Source organism: Episyrphus balteatus, chromosome 3 (assembly GCF_945859705.1).
Source record: "Episyrphus balteatus chromosome 3, idEpiBalt1.1, whole genome shotgun sequence".
Lineage (NCBI taxonomy): Eukaryota > Metazoa > Arthropoda > Insecta > Diptera > Syrphidae > Episyrphus > Episyrphus balteatus.
Window position 1 is genome coordinate 78,563,973 of NC_079136.1, and position 22,267 is coordinate 78,586,239.

Here is a 22,267-nt window from a genome sequence, read left to right on the forward strand (position 1 = left end):
CCTGTCAGTAAAATTATCTACAATATTAGTTTATATATTTAATTTCTTACATAATTAAAGTTTTAATGAACAATAAATATTGAAAGTCTGGCTTTCACTAAAATAAGCAATTGTATATAATAGTACGGAATTCAGAAAAAAATGTTTTTCTCACAAAAAAAAACTAACAGGGTCTGATTTAAAAAAGAATTTAAAATCCACCTTTGTCCATTTGCAATCTCGGAATCCATTTCTGGAAAGTAACTCAATAGTTTCATATTCAAATTCAATATACTATGTACCATCAGAGGAATTTGAGAGCTAACAAATATTGATTCTTCCGATGAAAGTTCAAATGTTTTCCTCTCTTTTTTGGAGGCTCTTTCTTATTCAAGATGTTTAAGTGGTCAAAAGGTTTAGCAAAAAAAGAAAAAGGATTTTAGAAGCCCCTTTTGAACCTTCAGATTTTGAATCTATTAAAAACATAAATACCTTTCCTTTTGACACCCAGAAAAACTGTGACTTCTGTGAAGAAGGGTGAGCCCATTTCATCGCATAAAGTCCTAAAAAGTCGACTTTGCAAAACCTTGTCTTATAGATTTCACAACTCTGATCACATCTTTAAACACATCATTTAACTCTGGAAATAGAGCTTTAGATGCTAAAACTTTTTAATGAAGGCAGCAGTGTGTCAAGGAAACGTTTGACGTTTTAAGGCGTCCTTCTGTTTGCATAACAAACTGCACTCAAGGAATTTTAACGATCAGATTCCTATTTAACATGACTTGATGATGTACTCAAATCACGCAAACAAACTTAAGTAACATTTAATTCTGCTTCCACCTCTTATCTTAAACGTTACAGCAGTCACTTAATCCAAAATAAAAAATGAGGGTTCAAGACCTTTATTAAAAGACGCAATGTCCCATTATTTTAGATTCTATTTTCGAACTTGAGTTCGCAATCACTACTTTGAAATCTAGAATTATTGCTCTCTCTGATTGTGCCTTGGGATTTGCAAATTCGTATCTTGAGCTAAGCTACAATGAGAAGTAATACTTTTATTCAATTTTGGTTCCTCTGAACGTTCCGATATCCAGATAAAAGAAAACATTTTATACATCGTAGCTTCCTTATCCTTTTTAATCCCGCTTAAAGTCGCCGGAGTTGTTTTTGTGCAGGTTAAGCCCTCCGATCATCTGAACAGCGCATTTTCAAGGCCATGACTTCTTAACTAATTCTTTCTCTATTTATTTTTAAGTCTCATCTGGCTTTTTAATCATTTTATCTTGCTATAACTTCAGATTTGCTCTTTATGCAATTTATTTATGCTTTAAAATAAATTTTAATTATTTAAATGTTTTCCTTTCAGTCAGATGACTGCGCTTCAGAGACATCATCAATATTTGACCGAATCCGAAGACGAGACTCAAACATTCCGGGCCTAAAAGGTCTACGACCGAAAAAAATAAACAAAATATCTATAAGTCAATCAGATGATGCCCTAACAACCTCAACACAATTATATAGCACTAACAGCGATCCAGCTGTAACAACGACAAAAAAACCTGTTATTGCAAAATGGAAAGCTGGTGTTAAAGTTCAAGTCACTGAACGAGCTGAAAATCAAGGTTTGTAAACCGGCACAGTCCCATTTTCTTTAATTTAAGTAAACATATCTATGAACTAGTAACCAATTTCAGATGAATTTCTAGAAGGACTAAAGCGTGCACAATGTGCTCGACTGGAAGATCAACGGGGAACTGAAATCAATTTTGAACTTCCAGATTTTTTAAAAAACAAAGAAAATCAAAGTGCAGCCAATAAGTTGAGAAAAATCCGTGCAAATCTTAGTCCTGTAAATAAATCAGCACCTGTTGTGCTAGTAGATAACCAGCAGCAGCAAGTAGATCGTCCATTACCACAACCAGCTCCAAGACTATCGATCACAAAGAAACAATCAATTTCACCTATGAAAATTGATGAAGAAGATGCTGCTGCTCCATCAATATCTGTTGTCGGACAAACAATAGATGAGGACTCTTTATCTACCAAAGGTCCGCCGCCACTACCCCCAAAGCCAAAAGTTCTGCCAATTAAGCCTTCTAATTGGGGCCAAAGCAGCACTATCACTAATGGCTGTTCAAAACAAGTTGGTTCTTCATCTTCTCCAACAACTGGGCTAGCAATTCCTCTTCCGAGCAAAATTCCGGTTGACATTTCTCGCAAGCATCTTGGATCTGAACAAACTGGTAGAACAGCTTACCTAGATGAGCCAAGTAGTAGTTTTGTTTAGACTAAGTATAAAATTTGATAGTAAAAATGATGACAATAGGTTTTTATTTAATAATATGTGAGGAAAAATTTTGTGACTCGTAACTGTTTAAAGTTCGTAAAGTTTTAATAGGATTAACCATGTAAATAAGCAAAAACAAGTATATTATGGAGAAAAAAATATATGTAACTTATCTTTATAAATTATTATTTAAAAAAAAATATTCGATATGAATAAAAATGGTTTTGATAAAAAAAAAATTGATTGCATTTTTATATTATTTGAAAAAAAAGGCACTTAAGATAACAGAAATTACAAATAAAAATCTAAAACCTTATTTTATAAATGTAGTTTGTCCTCGGTGTTTAAGTTTTCTTTCTTCAAAATATCAAGGGGGATTATAAGTAGTTTACTCCTATCTAACAATTTATGTTTTTATAAATTCATAAATAGCAGATATTAGTGGAGCTGCTATTTCGATTGTAAATAAGAAACCCGACCTCCAAGAAACATGGTTTCAGCTATAAATAGAGCTTTAAGAGACCTTTTGACATCTCAATCGATGCATTTGGAGGAAATTTTTGAAAATGTACTTTTTTTAGGCAAGGGGTTAACATTGATTTTTATCTCGAAAATCCGAAACAAATATTTTTTTTCAACTTTAATGCATTAGAATGTTTACTCTGAACTCATATCTGTAAACCAAATCTTATTTCGAGACTTTGATCCGAAAATATCTGCTTCCGAAAGTAAGAAAAAAATACATATTTCGATAGTTAATAATTCAGCAACCAGGCCTCCGAGAAACTTTTGGTTTTCAGCTATAAGCCTGGTACGCTGCTCGCGCTAAAATTTAGCTGAGATAAAATTCCCATACAAGTTATCGATTTTTTTCTCGAAAATCCGAAAAAAATAAAATTTAATTTGTTCTATATAAATGCATAGGCCTGTTTACTCTGAACTTATATCTGTTAACCAAATCTTATTTCGAGACTTTGATCCGAAAATATCTTTCCGAAAGTAAGAAAAAAAAACAACAAAAATACATATTTCGATAGTAAATAGGTATTTCAGCAACCAGACTTCTAAGAAACTTTTGGTTTTCAGCTAAAAATAGAGTTTTAAGAGACCTTTCTTTTGGTGATTTTCTGGATGGATTCGGAGGAAATGTTTGAAAATTTACTTTTTTTAGGCGAGGGGTTAACCTTTTCTCGAAAATCCGAAAGAAACAAAATTTAATTTTTTCTACCTAGCATGCATAGTCCTGGTTACTGTGAATTCATATCTGTAAACCAAATCTTATTTCGAAACTTTCATCCGAAAATATCTGCCTCCGAATGTAAGAAAAGAACAAACAAAAAATATTTCGATAGTAAATAATTCAGCAACCAGACCTCCGAGAAACTTTTGGTTTTCAGCTATGAGTAGAGCTTAAAGAGACCTTCCTCGATGGATTTGGAATAAAATTTTGAAAATGTACTCTTTTACGGCCATATTATTCACTCTGGATTTAGTTTGGATTAAAGTTAATTTTAAATCCAATCCATTAAATCTGAATTTCATAAATCCAAGGATTTAATTTTTTGTTCTTATTATTCACTCAAAATAAATTATGTGATTGTTCAATAAATTTTGTTAAATTTGGATTTATCTTTATTTTTCCTTCACAAAATACTTGACAAAACAACTGAACACTGTGAAAATGAATTTTACATCTGGATTTATAAAGTTAAACAGACCTCCAGAGAGCAGTTTAAATTTGTTTGGATTTAACGAGATTGGATTCAAAAAATTGGATTTAAGATTGGATTTAAGTGGTGAATATTATGGAATTGGATTTATTTTTGACATTTGACATTGTTTACATCCAGATGTATTTTTTAAACTAGTGAATAATATGGCCGTTAATGTCGTTTTCTATTGACTTTTGAGATTTTTGTGTAAAATTCTCAGATTTTCCACTGCAAATAGAATATGAAATCTAGTTTTGTAATTGTGTGCGAAATCTGTGCGTATAAAAAAAATAAAACAACAACAAATGTTAAGACAAATGTCAAACAGAGGAGTGTGTGTGAAAGTGCGTGTGTTTGTATGCGTGAATCTTGATAAAAATCCAGAATCAGATTCTTGAATCTCAGATTCATTTTTTTGTCATTTTTTTGAATCTCAGGACGCATATAGATCATGAAATCTGAGATTTGTCCACTATTTCCCCTCTTCACCCCCCCTTTCAGCTGTCAAATTCACAAATCTCATTCTGAGATTCGTCAATAGAAAACGACATAAGGCATAAATCCATAGGCCTCTCGTTCTTTGTTTATAAAATCTTTAGTACTTTCATGTATTTTCGCCGCACTGCGAAAATCGACTCGTGAAAAGTCGACATAAAGCACTGTTCACATGAGAGTGACCAACCGAAGGAGCGAATGAATAATGAAATTTAATGCATTTTTAAATTATTTTTTTCTTAACAAAACTTGTATTAATAGTAGCAAGCTAACTAGTGTTTAACTTTTTCAAAGAAAATTATAACATTTCAATTTCTAAAATAAGAAAAATGTGAGAAAACTAATTGTTCGTACGAACAAACTTTTATTGTAACGACCATTTGTTTTTTTATATTTTTCTTATTAAAAAAAAAAAAAAACAGTAGCTTACTACTGTTTAATAGAATATTTATAAAAAAAAATTGCTCTAGAAATGCGTTAAATTTTATTTCTTCCTTTATTCGCTCATTTATTGGTCGCTCTCATGTAAACAGTGCTGAAGGTAATTTGTCGTTGAAGTAAGCCGTGCATAACTTATTTGTTGAACGCTTTCATTTTGGTTTGAGAAGAACTGATTGAAATGTGAACTATATCTCTCAAACTGTTATCTGTCAAAATTACCACACCAGTCGCCGATGTTGATAAAAAAAAATATAGAAAAATAAAAGAAAAACTCAATTTAATTTAATAACAAATACAAATTATTAATAATAATCATGGAAGCAATAAATCCAGCTAAAAACTGCATTAAACTCCTTCAAGTAAAAATAATAAAATTCATAGTTTTTCATTAATTTTTCTTTTCTCAACCTACAACTTTTCAATTTTCTAGGTTCTGCAACCTGGTTTCCTCGCTCCAGGAATCCAAGGCCTCCTCAACGCCCAACAAGTACGCCACCGTCAGACCAAACATTGGAATCCAAAATTCAAAAATCTACGAAAACAAAAATTCATTAAAATCGATATTCCCGATTTTCGGGAGAAATTCGAAGAACTTCCCAAAGAAGAAGTTCGCAGTCGTATGAAAGAAAGAGGTGTCTTACCTCCACGACCATGGATGGAAAGACCATTTCATATAAGTTGCACCGGTGGCATGTTCGAACCCTACGTTCCTCCAGAAGGTGATGGCAAAAAGTCCATCATCTCGACAACTGGAGCAAAGCAAAAAATCGAGTTTTTAGAAAAAAAAGGTAAAAGTATGATGGCCGTACGAAAGATTAAGAGCTTTGAAGAAGATTTTGACAAAGACGATTTTGCGATCCTAGCTCAAGAAATCTACATTAACGCCCATCAACTAATGGCGGCAAAAAAGAAGCACGAATTACGTCAGCACGTAACAGAACGTTGCTATCCCGAAATGATTCACAACACGAAAGATAAAACTATTCACTGGCGATTCTTGAAGTCATTGGAGCCACCTCGAGTTGTTCATGCTCGATGCACTGATATTATTACAAAAGAAAATATGTTTGCTCAAGTGACTGTTCGTTTTCACACTCAACAGCAGTTGGCTATTTATGATCGATTTGGTCGTCTTATGCATGGTTCGGAGATCATTGCTAAAGATGTTTTGGAGTACGTTGTTATGGAGAAGCATATTTCGAATGAATATGGAGTGTGGCGAATGCATGATAAGATTATACCTGATTGGTTCCCAGCTAGACAGCCGTCACCTATTACTTTTAGGGTAATTGAAGAGGTTGAAGAGGAAACGAAGCAAATTGAAGAAGCCGTTGAAACAAAGGAGAAGAAAGTTGAAGAAATTCAGGCTGGTTCGTCGGAAACTCCCAAAGAAAAATTGATCACTGCTTAAGAAGAGAAATTTATTTTTTAATGTTATTATTCTAGGATCACTTGGAAATGTTATAATAAAAAAAAAATTTAAAGAATTTATACTTGCCATTATTTTATATATTTTAAGTGTACCAACATTTCATTTTTGCAGCGCAAATGTGCAAATGAAAAAATTCTCATGCGCAATGAATTTAAACTTAAAGAAAGAAGAAACATGACGTAAAAGATGATACAGCTTTTCTTTGTTTCTCAATTCTGTCAAAATATTAATTGGAAATTCAAAGTTCAAGACAAAATAACAAAAATAGCCGCGAATTTCTTGGATATAATAAATTTGTAAATATTGACAGAAATGTTTAAAAAAAAGTTTTTTTTCTTAAAGGATGGAATTAAGATAATATATTGTTATTTTGGAGAAGATACTGAATTGCAACTTTAAAAAATTTGACAGATGAAAAAGTGTTCATAAATTCAAAGTAAAATACATGCGCAAATAGTTTTTCTGACATTAGTCTGATCGCAAATGACCGCATGTAAACAAAGCAACCATGCAATTATGAAAGCACCCTTTGTATTTTTCCAATCGGTTATGTTGAATTCCCTCACAATTTACAATACCGATTAACTTTTGAAACCGAGAGGTTTTCATTTTTTTACATTAATGCTTTTGGCCTGAAGGGGACGGTAATTTCGTTATTCGTACAATATCTATGATAAGAATGTTCAGACCGAGTTGGTTGTACGGCTATTACACTGGTCAACACTTCGGATTCGAGCTCAGCACACAAAAATCCTATAGAAAAGTATATTTTGGTGTCTGTACCAAAAACCTTATTGACAACGATAATTATCGTTATTTGTAATACGACTCCAAAAGGATTTTGCAATTTTTTTAGAACCCAAAATTAACAGTAACCTGTTTCCATGTTCTGTAGCTTTTATCACTGGAGATAAAATATTTGAATGACTTTAAAATTTATTTTATCTCATAAAAATAAAGAAAATTTCGTTCAAAACCTTAATTTCTTCATTCATAAATTCTGAATTTGAAAGAACTTTTGCTTTATTTATGGAAGAAAATGGATTTTAGAGACGTTGGAAAACGTTTATCGTCAGTGATAGTTACAGAACAGTGGCCTGATTATGGAATACGATGTCGATCGTTTAAGATTCGATATCTCCCTTTCGACTCGCCTCGAATCGCTCAATTATGGAATTCGGAGCGAATATTTCCAATATTCGAGCCAAATGACAGCTCGACTGGATTCAGATTTTTTTTGTAAAAACTGTGAAAACACGTACCTCTTCTATTTGGATACATTTTGAATGTACTTAATTGTTTATTACCTTCTTTGTTTTGCTTCTTTAAGTTCAACATAAAAAACAAATAAAATATACTTAATTGTTATTTTGGGAAGGTAAAACGATAGGGGCGAAAGCGCGAAAACAATAATACAACACTTCACATTCGCCTCCTTAAACCATCGACTTTTTTCCACAATCCAGGCCACAAGGGCCCTGCCAAGGACAAACTTAATAAAATAAAAAAAGTTGTTTAATTTATATGTATGTATTTTTTTTATTTATCATTTAGAATTTTTTACGATATTAAAACTCTGGTCTTTTAATTTCTTTTTTATATTCTTTTTTTTTGTATGTTCTTGTTGTTGCTTTAAGACTTTATTACATGTATTTTTTGTTTTAACAAGTATGATTTAAAAAAAAACTGTTGGTTGTTGGTGTTTCTGAATGCGTATAGAGAGCAGTCAAAAAATTACATATTGAGAATTGTTGTTGTTGCATTGTATAATTTTATTTGGCATTCAAATATATTCCTTCCGTTGGTATAAAATTCAATTTCAACTCTGCATTTTTCTTGGAAAAGAGTAGTTTATTATGTTTTACTTGTATACTTTGTTGTTTGAATTCTTTTTAAGTTTTCTCCAGGGCTGTATTTAGTTATTGTTGTTCGCGTATATGTTGTTCTTTGCTGTGTTTTTTAAGTTTTTTTTTTCTTGTAAATTTTTCATCCAAGAGAATTATTTGTTCGCATTGTCTTCTGTACCATCTTCAGCATTTTCTGCTTGTTCATCTTCAGATTCAGTTTCTGAAAATAACAAAAATATTTGAATAAGATAAAATGTCAATGAAAGGGAATTCACCCTATTTCTATCAATTGCTAAACTGAGTTAGATGCACTAAACACCTCTGTAGTTTGAAATGTAAAAAATATTAAATTTAAGCTACACCAAACGAAAATTTCCTCAAATAAATGCTTGACAATATTCATAAAAGGTGTCATAAGCTTTGCTATTTTACAAGAAGGGATTTATAACGTTGCATGAATTTTAATATTGCATTGCATTGTATGAGCTTTCATTGGCCACAGAAACTTGGTTATTAGTTCTTCCGAGGCAAGCAAAAAACTCATTTAAATTTTCTTGCATCTTGTACAACAAAATAGCAAGCCATTTTTGGGCAAGTCTGTTCTCAAAGATGCACTTACATATATTTTTCCCTTAAATTAATATAATTTTAATCCGGATTAATTAACGTATAATCATTATTTAATCTAAAACCGTATTTTTTTGGCAACTCAGTACTTAGCTCAGTTAAAAATGTTGACCCTTCAACCCTTATTAATAACACTGTGATTGTTCGATTTTGCAACAGAAGCGAGACACATCGATTCTAGTTAATTCGAGTATGCTGAATTCAGTGGTGGCAACCGTTTTGAAAGTTTGGCTCAAGTTTTCGAGATATTTCGAAAATAAAATCTTAGGTCGGGACTATTAAAATACTGATAATTTCGAATAATTAAGTTTTTTTAAGCAGTTTTTAGTTTAGAGAAAAGCTATTCCTATATATAGCTATATGTTTAACATTGTTCCAACCCAGATTGTTATGTTTCGGTCGCTTACAAAGCATTTTATAAACAAAAACTTCACTTTTTCATTTTTTTTTTATTTTGTTGACTTTCAAAGCCTTTAATATGGATGCAATTTGAGTTTAACATTGATTCGGGATATTTTAAATTATTTACATAGCATATAATTCCAAAAATGAATAAAATACTGCAAACCTGAAAAAGTTCACTAGTGAAAATCAGTCTATTAAGCTACGGAAATGTATCAAAACCTGAACTTAAGATTAAGTTAAGATAGTTTTTGGATTTTCAGCTTAAGCTTAAGATATATCAGATAATAAATGAATTAAACAGTTTTTGGAAGAACAAAAAACGTTCTTATATACATCATGCAGGGATAAAAGCAGTCAAAATAACGTTTTTTGCTTTTTATAACTGTAATATTTAAAAAAAAAAAGGAAGTTAAATAAATATTTATGGCTTCGGATTCGAGTTCAGCACCCCTTTCACCTTCAGAAAAGTATATTTTGGTTCTTGTGGTAAAAAAAAGTTTAATTTTGCTTACCAGTGTTATTTAATACATTTCCTTAGCTTAATAGACTGATTTTCACTAGTGAACTTTTTCAGGTTTGCAGTATTTTATTCATTTTTGGAATTATATGCTATGTAAATAATTTAAAATATCCCGAATCAATGTTAAACTCAAATTGCATCCATATTAAAGGCTTTGAAAGTCAACAAAATAAAAAAAAAAACATGAAAAAGTGAAGTTTTTGTTTATAAAATGCTTTGTAAGCGACCGAAACATAACAATCTAGGTTGGAATAGTGTTAAACATATAGCTATATACAGGAATAGCTTTCTTCTAAACTAAAAACTGCTTAAAAAACTTAATTATTCGAAATTATCAGTATTTTAATAGTCCCGACCTAAGATTTTATTTTCGAAATATCTCGAAAACTTGAGCCAAACTTTCAAAACGGTTGCCACCACTGAATTCAGCATACTCGAATTAACTAGAATCGATGTGTCTCCGCTTTGTTGCAAAAAAAAAGTTCTAAAAACTATCACAGTGTAATTAATAAAAAATAATCGTTTGTTGTCGTTTAAAGCATAAATGTTTAATCAGTAAAATAATGAGTACCACAAAAACACGGCTTATATTTCCTCCCGTTTTGATAGGAACACAAAAGAAAGTCAAATAATAAAAATTCTTCACAAAAATCGTGATTCTCATCAGAATCCATTTTACATAAAATTTATTATTGAATTGTATTGTATAAGCTTTCATTGGCCACAGAAACTTGGTTAATAAGTTATTCCGAGGCAAGCAAAAAACTCATTTAATTTTTCTTGCATCTTGTACAACAAAATAGCAAGCCATTTTTGGGCAAGTCTGTTCTCAAAGATGCACTTATATACATTTAACCTTAAATATAATTTTAATCCGGATTGATTCTAATACTTCTGTAAAATCATTATTAAAAGAGGATCATTTCCTCTTATTTTGATGGAAGTAACAAAAAAAAAAGTACAAAAATTCAATCAGGCCTATTCTAAACGAAAATTCCTTAAATATAATTTTAATCCGGATTGATTCTAATACTTCTGTAAAATCATTATTAAAAGAGGATCATTTCCTCTTATTTTGGTGGAAGTAACAAAAAAAAAAAGTACAAAAATTCAATCAGGCCTATTCTAAACGAAAATTCCTGGAGAAATGGTTTTGGGGCTCCCAATCGCAAAAATGCAAAAATATCGTTTCCAAAATTGAAGCTAAAAGAGAATTAGATTTTGGAAACTTTTAATTTTTTTTTTGTTTATAATAGGCTAAATTATAGAAATCACGGCTGACTCAACTATTATATAAGCACTTGCACTCAATCGAGCATTGAAATATCCTTTTTTTCTATAAAACTTGTGCACCTACAGAAAATTTCAAGACTTTTGGCACTTTCGACATTTTGATTCTTTCAATGAAATTATTAAAAACTAAAAAAAAATATACACACCTTCTTCGGCATCTTGCAGCCATTCAACAAGTTTCTTCATCTGTTCTAGGAAATGCATTTTTCCTTTTGATGAATGTGCTTCTTTGTACCATTTTAAAATGATTTCTTCAGAAAGCACTTCAGTTTTGTAGAACAATAATATAATTTTTTGGAACGCTTTCATAAAGTTCATATTTTCATAGCAAAATTCTTGAACCTTTAGGATCAATGCCAACTCAGAGCGATTAGTTGAAGCAAATGCTTTCAATAATGGACAATAGCCTTTTAAGTGTCTAACTGCTTGATCAGTTACTAATTCTTCTTTTTTGTTCCATTCGCCGAGTGACATAACTGTGGACCAAATCTTAAAAAAAAGAAGTATTTTAGTTATAATTTTGTATTTAATTTAGAAGGGTTAATACTTACAATATTTATTATTTCATGTTCGGGAATGTTTGATTTGAGTGCAAATTCTTTAATGTCAGCTGCAATTTCTGTGTGTGGTTTTTCATCATTTATATCATCAAGAAGGGACTGAAATACAAAAATTAAAACAAAAAATTTAATATTCGTCTTTAAATAAAATAAAAAGGCTAAAGTAGGTATCTAAAGTCATGACTAACGATTTAAATAGATTTAATAAATAGGCTGTAACGGTTGTACTGATCACCTTCAAATTGAATGTTATCTTACGTTATAACTCTATTTAATTGAAAATGTGCACAAACCTAAGTCATCTGGTATAAAATGATAATCTATCCAGGATGCCGTTCGTATTCAATTACTCTTGGAGTATTTGAGAGACAAATCCAATAAATTTAAGAAACATCCCACTTTTAGCTCCGTAAACTTTACATTTCAAGTACAAACATTGGTGGTCACAGAAAGAGAAACAAAACTTAATATATGTACGTAATTGTTTTATTTAAGATGAAATAACAACTGATTTCCGTATTCGTAAAAAAGGTCATTTAACAACAATGACGTGAAAAGATTACAGGGGCGTTTGCTTCAGGTTGACAAATTCTTGTTATTAAAAATAATTGTTAAATAAAATAATACAAATTTCTCCTTTAATTAAACTTATTGGTTCAAAACAAACTGATTGGATCAACATGACACATGGCAGTTTCGACTATTTGAAGCAAAAAAAAAAAAATACCGAAATAGAACTTCTGAAAGTTTAAGGGGTTTTATTTAATTTAAAGGTTTTTCTTTAAAAAAAAAGGGCTTGACATTGAAAAAAATTATAAATCTACTTGATTGCGAATGTGCACAAACATAAGTCATCTGGTATAAAATGATAATCTATCCAGGATGCCGTTCGTAACCATTTTTTCTTGGAGTATTTGAGAGACAAGTCTAAAACATTTAAGAAACATCCCACTTTTAGCTCCTTAAATTTTACATTTCAAGAACAAACAGTGGTGGCCACAGAAAAGATTACAAAACTAAGTAATAGTAAAAAAAAACTGCACTACATAATGGTTATTTGAATGATTACTTTCATTCTTCTTAATAAAAAAAAGAGCTAAAATAAAACAAAATGATTGGATCTACATGACACATTGCGAGCATTTGTGGAGCTAAAAAAATATACCGATATACAATTTCTAAAAATTGTTGGTTTTTATTTATTTAATGGTTTTTTCGTAAGAAATGTACTTGACATTGAAAACATTATAAATCTAGTAATTGCGAATGTGCACAAACATAAGTCATCTGGTATAAAATGATAATCTATCCAGGATGCCGTTCGTAATCATTTTTTCTTGGAGTTTTTGAGAGACAAGTCCAAAAAAATTAAGAAACATCCCACTTTTAGCTCCTTAAATTTTAATTTAATGCATGCACAATTTTTCTTAAATAAATTTTTTTTGAAATGAAAAATGAAGTACCGACAAAAAATAAATAGAACCGAAAACTACTCAATTTTTATGTTGTTTAGGACCACCTCAATGTATGTACCTTATTTATAAAATTAATTAAATTTTTTGATAATTTGTTTAATTCTTCATTGGCCACAGAAACCATTTATAAATTAGGTTCTTCCACGGCAAGCAAAAAAATCATATTTTTTTCTAGCATCTTTTAAAACCCAAAATATAGCATATCATTTCTGAACTAAATTTTGTTCTCAAAAATGCAAATTGCATAAATAAAATAGCCTTAAAAAGACAGAAAGTTCATTTGAAAACTTCTTTGAAGCTCATTTTTCTAATAAGGACTCATACATATACACATTTTTTAATAAATAAACAAAAAACAATAATTACCTGCTGTAGTTCCCGTTTGGCTTCTTGACTAGCCTGAGCTTTGTGTAATTTAATAACTTCAGCAAGTTCCTTTTCGAGAAAAACTTGTTTTAAATATTCTTCAGTACGTTTGTTTGGTGGGAAAAATTCCATTAACCTGAAATAAAAAAACAAAAAATATTCATTACACTGGTTTACAAAATTAAACTTTTTTTTTGTTGCCGGAACAAAAATATACTTTTCTGAAGGTTTTCGGTGTGCTGAACTTGAATCCGAAGTCAAAAAAATTCTAGCAGCTCCCGTTTTTGAGATATTACCGTTAGAAAGTGCAGCACTTCGGACCTTATTCTTTTATGTAAGGAAAATTGTTTGAGCATATTTAGTAACGGTTTTTATAAGAACTATTTACCACCTTTTTAAATCTGTTTAAATCTCTCCGATATCTTTTTTACTTCCCGAGATATCCTCAGTTGTTTGATATTTTTAAAAATTTTATAATGTCATTATCTTCTTTATGATATATGAAGCCAAACTCACTGACTTCAGTTTAAGATATCTCGGGCAATACATAAGATATTGAAAAGATTTAAACAGGTATCGAAAGATGGGAAATAGTTCTTATAGAAACCGTTACTAAATATGCTCAAACAATTTTCCTTATACAATAGAATAAGGTCCGAAAAACTCAAAAAAAACGTTTTTTTTGCATTTTCTAACGGTAATATCTCAAAAACGGGAGCTGCTAGAATTTTTTTGACTTCGGATTCGAATTCAGCACACCAAAAACCTTCAGAAAAGTATATTTTTGTTCCGGCAACAGAACCCTTGTTAACCAGTGTTATAGAAAATATTATTTATTTATAAAATACCTAATTAGAATTACAATTCTAATGAAAATGTTAATGATTAGGAAAAACACAAGTGGCAGGGACTAACTCAAAAAGTATATCGGTAGTATATACTCGAAAAACATGATCAAATAGCATAGTACAATTTGAAAAACAAAACTTAAAATAATTTTAATTTTATTGTAAGTATTTAATTAAACACAAATGAAAACATTTCATTTGCAAATATAATCAAAATTCTAAAGTTTATCTTGGAGTGTAAATTAAATAAATCAATAGAATATAAATTGATTTCATCCTGAAACTCTCCTTAAGTTTAAATTTCAATTGTAACTTAAATATTTATTCATACATTGAAAACCAGTTTTCAAAAGAATTCAAGTAAGTTGTAAGGCACATTTGAACGTACGTTCAGTTTTCATGGTTCAAAATAGTAAAAAAATACATGAAAAGTATCAACAAAAATAGTCTTATAACTTAATTTTTTAGTCCAGCTATATAAAGCAATACTCGAAAAATCTGATCGAGTAGGATAGCAAAATTAAACAGTTGTAAGTATTTAATTAAACACAAATGAAAACATTTCATTTGCAAAGATAATCAAAATTCTAAAGTTTATCTTGGAGTGTAAATTAAATAAATCAATAGAATATAAATTGATTTCATCCTGAAACTCTCCTTTAATTTAAATTTTGATTGGGCCTTAAGTGTTTAACCAGATTTCAGTTCAGTTTTCATGGTTTTGAATAGTAAAATATTCTACATCAAAGAAAAAATAAAAAATACAAAGTATCAAAGAAATAGTGTTTTATCCAAGCAATATGTGAAAAATCTGATCGAATAGCATGTCAAAAGTTAAAAAAATACAAAATTGTAAGTATTTAATTAAACACAAATGAAAACATTTCATTTGCAAATATAATCAAATTCTAAAGTTTATCTTGGAGTGTAAATTAAAGAAATCAATAGAATATAAATTGATTTCATCCTGAAACTCTCCTTTAATTTAAGTTTGTTGAAAACTGGTGCAAATATAATGAACAAACTAATTGAAATTGATTATTAGTTTGAAAACGTTTGCTTCCTTTCATTTTTTAATTGAGAAATAATTTTTCATTTTTTGCTCAGTAGCCAAATGCATTTGTTTTAAAAATGACTCCTATACTTTGACTTGAAAAAGTCAACATTTGATTGTTTTTTTCTCGAACATCGATTATTTGTTAACATTTCGATAGCAATATGGATAAGGGATAACTATGCACTAAAATTAATTTATTAAACAAAATTAAAATGAATGAATACTCACTTGCTTTCTAGTCCACCTTTTTTAAGAGCTTGAACAAGATATGTCATTCCTTTCTCTTGTTTGAATGTAAGAAACAGTTCTACGAGAAAATCAAGTGCGATGCCATCCTTAATAAGATGCTCGTTATTTAATACCAACAAAACAGTTGGAGGTATTGCCCCGTTAACTGTAAATAAAAAAAATCATATTATTAATAATGTATCCTAAACCTTTATTTTAAATTAATCATAACCAGAATTTTATAAAAAAAAAATGTGCATGGATTTGTGTCTCTTGGAAAATGAGGAATTCCAAAAGTCAGTACACCAAAACTTTTTTATTTTCCCTAATTATTTCACAAAATAATTATATCCGAGTTTTTTTAAAAACACGGTTTATATTGTATTTTAAATGCAAAAAAGGGAAATAGAAAAAAATTGATTCAATTTGATGTACTTACTCATCCAAAGCGCCGTCATACGAGCCAACTTGATACGCTCGCTGGGAGTAAAGCCTTTAATGAAAACCAAGACTTTCTTCATTTCCACCTCGAACATCTTCTCCAAGTACTTATATCTACGCATGAGCTTGATGAATACCTGTAATAAAATAAAATATTACTTAGTAGAACGTTTTTCTATAAAATTAATTAATTTTTTTTTTATAAAATAATTTTCTTTTAAACTCCTAACTCCTACTTAAACTTAATGTTTAATAATGTAGCAATTTAAGAAATCTTCAAATCTATATTTTTTTTTAAATATGAAGACAAGTATATGGCCAATTTAATGTTGCACACCTTCGACACCTGTTATCGTAGTTAGCATAGAATATGCTGCCGATAACTGGCTCTAATTATAGTATGCTAAGTCATGTTTTTGATCAAATTCAAAACTGGGATACTAGCGGGTTGAAGCTGCAAATTGTTTCCAAGTTTGTATTGCTTTAGAAAAGTTTATCATCTAAAACCAGAGACCTAAACTTAGTTTTGGTAAATTTGCAGCTTTAAGCCTTTAATACACTAACGTAACGAAAACTGAATTATATAATTTTTTATAAAATATTGTAAAACAATTCAGCGCTACCCTTTATTTTAATAAATAATTATAACAATATAAGAAATCTCCAAAGCGAATTCTTGATCGAATAAGAAGATAAGTATAATTGTCGAATTATTCTTGCATACTTTCGACACCGATTACCCTAAAATCACAATGAATAATTGCAACGGATAATTGGCTCTAATAAGATGCATTCACTAATCTAATATTTGTTTTTTAATTTTGTTAAATAAAAAGAATGATAAGAAAAATTAAAACAAACAAACCTGCTCATGGTTTCGCATGGCTTCCATATCTTCGGATGCCTCGAATATACAATAATTTGTTCGAGGTTTCTCGCCATCTTGTGAGATTGATCCGCCAGGAACTAGAAATCAAAAAATATTTATTAAACATATATTTTTATAAAAGATTCACATGAAATTCTTACCCAGTAAACCACCAGCAATTAAAATATCAAAAAGTACTTCGCCGTAACGACGGTAGTCAAGTTTGTTGCCAGCAAGATCTAAATATTTAGAAATTTGTTCCAGGTCGCCTTCAGTTTTATCGAGACCAGCAATGACCGCGTCACGGAATCCCGTGGGATCGAATTTCTCTTTCTCATCTATAAATACATGAGTAAAAAATTGTATTAATTTTTAATTTAGTTTTTTGTTTCCTTTCAATTTTATACCTCTTTTTCTGGTCTTGATGCGCTGACCTGATAGTACTGGTCGTTCTATTTTTTGACTCATACAACAAATTGCTGAAAAGAATAAAAAGAAATAAATTGAAATATGTATTGTATTCTAATATGTTACTGTTGTTTATTCAAAATTAATTTATTTCTAAATAAACATCGCAATCGAAATCTTATGCTAACATTTAAAAATTTCTTAATTTTTTATATATGAATTAGATTAATAGGTATGTAGGTATATTGACTTTCTAGCGAAAAGAAAGTAAAAATTAAATCAATTGATTGCTTATGTTTGAGTGCCATATTTTGGAATAATTAATTATTTTAATTAATTTTGTTTGCCATATTAGCGCAACACATTGCTATTCTATAGAATTTTTTTGAGAGCAACAAAGTTACGTCAGTCATGTAGTAAAGTGCGAATTTCGAAAGCGTACAGTTAAAATTTTTTTTAGACAAAGATTTCATTTTTTGTCTAACCTAAGAACTGCGGCGATTAAAGGTTCGGAAATTGAACTTTTAATGACTTACGAAATAAAACTTTATTTGTATACAAGTAAAGAAGAAGAAACTTATTGGGACATATTCAGTCGTTTTTAGACCCAAGTTTATCTTAGACTGGGGTTTATCCAATGTTATTATTATGGTAGGTCTCAAGGGCTCATGATAAAGTTGATCTTCTAGAAGTTTCACGAAAAACTAATAAAACGTAGCCAAACTATTCCCTGATAAAGAGGGTAACGGAGAAGACGCGTACTCGTCTTCGAGTACGTAAATTTCGGATTGGTTCTGTTTTAAAGTATTTTTTTCTAGGGAAAATTCATCAATTTTTTTGTACAGGAGGGAAAATAGGTACTTCTTTGTTATATTCAATTTTCTTGAAGATTTTGAGAAAATTTACCATTGAAACCAATAACCGGAGTTTTCTTTTCCCGAGTGTAATTAAATTTATAAATTAAAATTTGAAAAAAAAAAAATGGGTGGCTCAAAACCGTTTAGGACCATCTTTTTGTTCACTATTGCTCAACTTCAAGTAAACTCTTAAGTTAAACTCGAAATTTGACTTCAACTCAACTTAAAACAAAAGTTGAGAATTGTTTTTTTGTTCATAAGGAAGAAAAATAATAAATATTATTTTTATTTTGTTCAATTTTTTTCTTCTCGAGTAATGCTTCAACTTTGAGAGCCTCAAATTATGTCCAACTTCGGGCGAAAAAAATTTCCCTTTTTGGCAAACATACCGTAATAATTATTTAAATAAAGAATTAAGAACCCATTTGACATGCTGTAGAAAAAAATTTTAAAAAAGAAGTTTGAAAGTAGTATATCTCACTTCAGATACAAAGTTTTCGGACAAAAATATGGATGGTGGGTGGTAAAATGCAAAAAAAAAAACCATTCACGACAAAATTTTCAGACGCGGTACCAGTTCTGACTTAAAAGAGCTAAAATAACTGTTTTTGATTGTTGTAACAGTAAAAAGAGTGTAAACAGTTCCATTGCCATCACTAATCCAAAAACAGAAATGTATAGGTAAAATTAGATTTTTTGACATCCAGTAGGTATCACATTAAAAGTTAAACGGTGTTTTTTGTTATTTTTGAAAGAAAAACATTTAATTTTAATGTTCCTGATGATTTATACTATCACTTTAACGTTTTGCGAAAGGAAGAACCATTTTGATCCCTATTTCATAGTTAAAAAAACGAAGAAAGTATGATACTTTGAATTCAAACGTGAAACATGGAAATATTTATTAGTAAATGAATATTAAAGCAATTGGAAAACATGGTATAAAAAGAGAAGGTATGATCATTATGTCGTTTTCCAAAATTATGGGAGTGAATCACTCCTTTTTCGTGCAATTTTGGAATTTGTTCACGAAGAATTTGACAAGTGGAGTGATTTGACGTTTGCTTTGCATGTGTTTGTAATACGAAATAATGAATAAAATAATAACACAATCTTTTAAATTCACTTTTAGTGATTTTTTACAATACTTTATTGATTTTTTTTTTGTAAATAAGTATAATTTCCCTCAAAAAAAAAGTTAAAACAACCACCCAACAATTTGACAGGCAGTCCATGAAGTCAAATGTAGAAGTATTGGTAATCACTCCGTCACTCCTTCAAAATTTTGGGAGTGAAGAATTCACTCCAAAAATTCACTCCTCTTTCAATTTTGGAATTTGAAATCACTCCTTTCGGAGTGATTATATAGCTAGGAGTGTCACTCCTTGAATTTTGGAAAACGACATTAGAAAAAACTCAGTCCGAGAACCGTCAAAACTTATGGCTACTTATGTCGTTTTCCAAAATGGAAAGGAGTGACACTCCTAGCTATATAATCACTCCAAAAGGAGTGATTTCAAATTCCAAAATTGAAAAAGGAGTGAATTTTTGGAGTGAATTCTTCACTCCCAAAATTTTGAAGGAGTGACGGTGTGATTACCAATACTTCTACATTTGACTTCATGGACTGCTTGTCAAATTGTTGGGTGGTTGTTTTAACTTTTTTTTTGTGAAGGAAATTATATTTATTTACAAAAAAAAATAGTATTGTAAAAAATCACTAAAAGTGAATTTAAAAGATTGTGTTATTATTTTATTCATTATTTCGTATTACAAACACATGCAAAACAAACGTCAAATCACTCCACTTGTCAAATTCTTCGTGAACAAATTCCAAAATTGCACGAAAAAGGAGTGATTCACTCCCAAAATTTTGGAAAACGACATTAAGATTTTGACAGCCCAGCCCATTGAAATTGTTGTTGTAAACAAATTTGTCTTGGAAATTGTTGTTGCTTTTGACTTTGCCAAATGCCAAACGTCAAAACCTTACTACCCCATTTTGTAAGATGGCGGCTCTAATGATCATACCTTGTCTTTTTATACCATGATTTGAAAAGATCTTAAGCTCATTTTCATTGCATAGCACTAATTGGGAGGACATAGAAAATTAGGAAGTATGTTCTTCAATATGTGTATGCAATAATAAACAGACCTGAACCTTGTTGAGAATGTTTAGAAAAGACTAGCCCGAGCCTGTGAATTGTACTTAGTAGGTACCTATGGATTTTGTCCTTTTCGTTTCCAGTAAATTGTAGTTGGGATAAATATCTTGGAACAATTTGAAATCATGGAACAAAAAGACCTTTAAGTTCAGATTGGCTTTCGAGCGTTTTCGTGTAAAACACGGCTTTTGTTAAGAGAAATAGATATCTTTAAAAAAATGTTATCCTGTTATTGCAATACGCCATTTATTTTTAAAGTACTCAAAAGAAAAAAAAATAGGCTTAATCGACAACAGGTCATACACAATAAAATATGTAGGTATAATCCTAAATCCATATATAAAAAAAAAACAATTTCAATCGACATCAAACTAGATTTTATATGGTAAAACAAAATGATTTTATATTGCCACGTTTCTCATTTCCAATTTCTATTTTGGAAATACCAAAATGGACGATAAAATTTGAAAGAAGCGCAAACAAGTAACCTCAATTTAATTTAACTTTGCATGTGGTTCCGCCATGGTTACTCTTTCAACTCAACTTAAACCCCCCTTGGCCCATAATTTCGAATGAAACAAAAAATAAAATTTTAATAAATTAAAGAGAATCTCTTTTGAAATAATTAAATAAAGAAATTGTTGCAATGAATCATCCATCCAAACGAGAATGTTAATACAAAAAAAAAAACATGTCGCACTTACTTTTTATCTTTCTTTGTAATAAACTTTTGTCACCGATTTCTCCTTGGCGGATATAACAATGAAATTTCCAAAGGTTTCACCTGACTAAAATCCTTGATTTTATTATAATGATGAAGCAACAATTTTTATTAGAAACTGTTACACAAAAAGATTTAAATAGAAGGAACTAGCTTTTAAGTATTTTCTAGTTTTTCCAAGTGCAAGTAACCTTAATTAATATCACAAGTTTGTAAATTTAAAGCAATAAAATGCAACAAATCGTTTTTATTTAATAATTTAATATAATTGATCACAAATTTTAAACGAAATAAAAAGAAAAAAAACGTGTGCTTTTTAGCACAACGAGAAGAGAACCAAGAAACTTGAATAGCACATATAAATTTGAAGAACAAATGACGTGACTCTTGAGTGTATTCAGGAAATCTAGCAAAGCTATCGATACCGAGATAGCCTGGTGAAAGAACAAAGAAAGAAAAAGAAACTTTACAAGTCGTAATTGGCTTTGTGTGCGAGTGAAAGAGATATCAAGTTCTTTTCTTTTTTTTTTTCTTTGCATATTTATACAAAATGTCTGCCATCGAAAAGAAAGTTTTAAATTTACATTTTTATCCTAATTTGCTTATTTTTTGGTATTTATCATAATAAATTATTTTTAGATTTGATAAATAAATTGTATTAAGCAAATTATTAATTATTATTATTGTTGGAAAGTATTTCTTCTGTATAATTGAGTACAGAAAAAAAATGTGACAAAGCCATGTGAAATAGCGGCCATTTTCTTTTGTTAAGAAAAAAATGATGGAACATAATTTCAAGACAATGAAATTCACTTTTTAACATTATAAAATATACATAAAATATAAATAAATAGATATTTTGATAATTATAATTAATAAAAATACTTACAATTAAAACAAAAAAATAGTAGCTTAACCCCAAAATTTAGTAAAAACTTCTAGCACGGACTTGCACACCACGTAGAAGTAGAACGGGAAATGTAATGTTAATTCATTTTTCTTTTCGTTGGGTTGGGAACGAGAAAAAAAGCTGCAACTGGAATTTTTTTTCTAGCAGTTATTTCGAGACTCGTGCCGGAATGTAATGGAATTGGTGAACGATACTAAAGGTACGTTTACACTGGTATGTTTGTTAAAACCTGTCAAATTGCAACAGCCACTTTTTGAAAAACGTGGGAAATTTACAAAAATAAAAACTTTTTTATTCTTTCTAGAGCCATTCCTTT

The 22,267-nt window shown here is 29.8% G+C and overlaps 3 protein-coding genes across 10 annotated transcripts in view; 2 read left to right on the forward strand and 1 right to left on the reverse strand.

Moving 5' to 3' along the window:
* LOC129912990 (regulator of G-protein signaling loco) overlaps nucleotides 1–2,280 on the forward strand; it is a 38,972-nt gene extending 36,692 nt beyond the window's left edge. For 6 of the 7 annotated variants that reach the window (XM_055991285.1, XM_055991289.1, XM_055991288.1 and 3 more), the window contains 2 exons: nucleotides 1,352–1,610; nucleotides 1,683–2,280. In XM_055991285.1, coding sequence (XP_055847260.1) covers nucleotides 1,352–1,610; nucleotides 1,683–2,275 — 852 coding nt within the window. In that variant the 3' untranslated portion in view covers nucleotides 2,276–2,280. The remainder of the gene's footprint in view (nucleotides 1–1,351; nucleotides 1,611–1,682) is intronic. The other variant, XM_055991286.1, reaches the window with a different exon arrangement.
* Nucleotides 2,281–5,100: 2,820 nt separating this feature from the next.
* On the forward strand, nucleotides 5,101–6,406 carry LOC129915974 (probable 39S ribosomal protein L45, mitochondrial). The gene is made up of 2 exons (XM_055995711.1): nucleotides 5,101–5,282; nucleotides 5,354–6,406. The coding sequence occupies exons 1-2, from the start codon at nucleotides 5,238–5,240 to the stop codon at nucleotides 6,332–6,334; spliced, it is 1,026 nt and encodes a 341-aa protein (XP_055851686.1). The 5' UTR covers nucleotides 5,101–5,237; the 3' UTR covers nucleotides 6,335–6,406.
* A 1,537-nt stretch (nucleotides 6,407–7,943) lies between these two features.
* On the reverse strand, nucleotides 7,944–22,062 carry LOC129913871 (protein krasavietz). 2 transcript variants are annotated; one of them, XM_055992818.1, is made up of 10 exons: nucleotides 21,931–22,062; nucleotides 17,298–17,369; nucleotides 17,052–17,228; nucleotides 16,888–16,988; nucleotides 16,021–16,159; nucleotides 15,582–15,747; nucleotides 13,449–13,584; nucleotides 11,599–11,706; nucleotides 11,194–11,536; nucleotides 7,944–8,422 (listed from the first exon to the last, which is right to left on the reverse strand). In XM_055992818.1, the coding sequence occupies exons 2-10, from the start codon at nucleotides 17,356–17,358 to the stop codon at nucleotides 8,355–8,357; spliced, it is 1,299 nt and encodes a 432-aa protein (XP_055848793.1). In that variant the 5' UTR covers nucleotides 17,359–17,369; nucleotides 21,931–22,062; the 3' UTR covers nucleotides 7,944–8,354. The 2 variants fall into 2 exon arrangements, with proteins under 2 accessions (XP_055848793.1, XP_055848794.1); XM_055992819.1 differs by lacking the exon at nucleotides 21,931–22,062 and adding an exon at nucleotides 21,025–21,368.
* Nucleotides 22,063–22,267: the final 205 nt, after the last annotated feature.

Bases quoted from the DNA above. Each gene is read 5' to 3' on its own strand.
- LOC129915974 (XM_055995711.1), top strand. From the start codon at position 5,238: ATGGAAGCAATAAATCCAGCTAAAAACTGCATTAAACTCCTTCAA. The intron at 5,283-5,353 runs GTAAAAATAATA...TCAATTTTCTAG, and splicing joins ACTGCATTAAACTCCTTCAA to GTTCTGCAACCTGGTTTCCT.
- LOC129913871 (XM_055992818.1), bottom strand. From the start codon at position 17,358: ATGAGTCAAAAAATAGAACGACCAGTACTATCAGGTCAGCGCATCAAG. The intron at 15,748-16,020 runs GTAAGTACATCA...TTTTATTTACAG, and splicing joins TATGACGGCGCTTTGGATGA to TTAACGGGGCAATACCTCCA. The intron at 11,707-13,448 runs GTAATTATTGTT...TTTGTATTTCAG, and splicing joins CCAAACGGGAACTACAGCAG to TCCCTTCTTGATGATATAAA.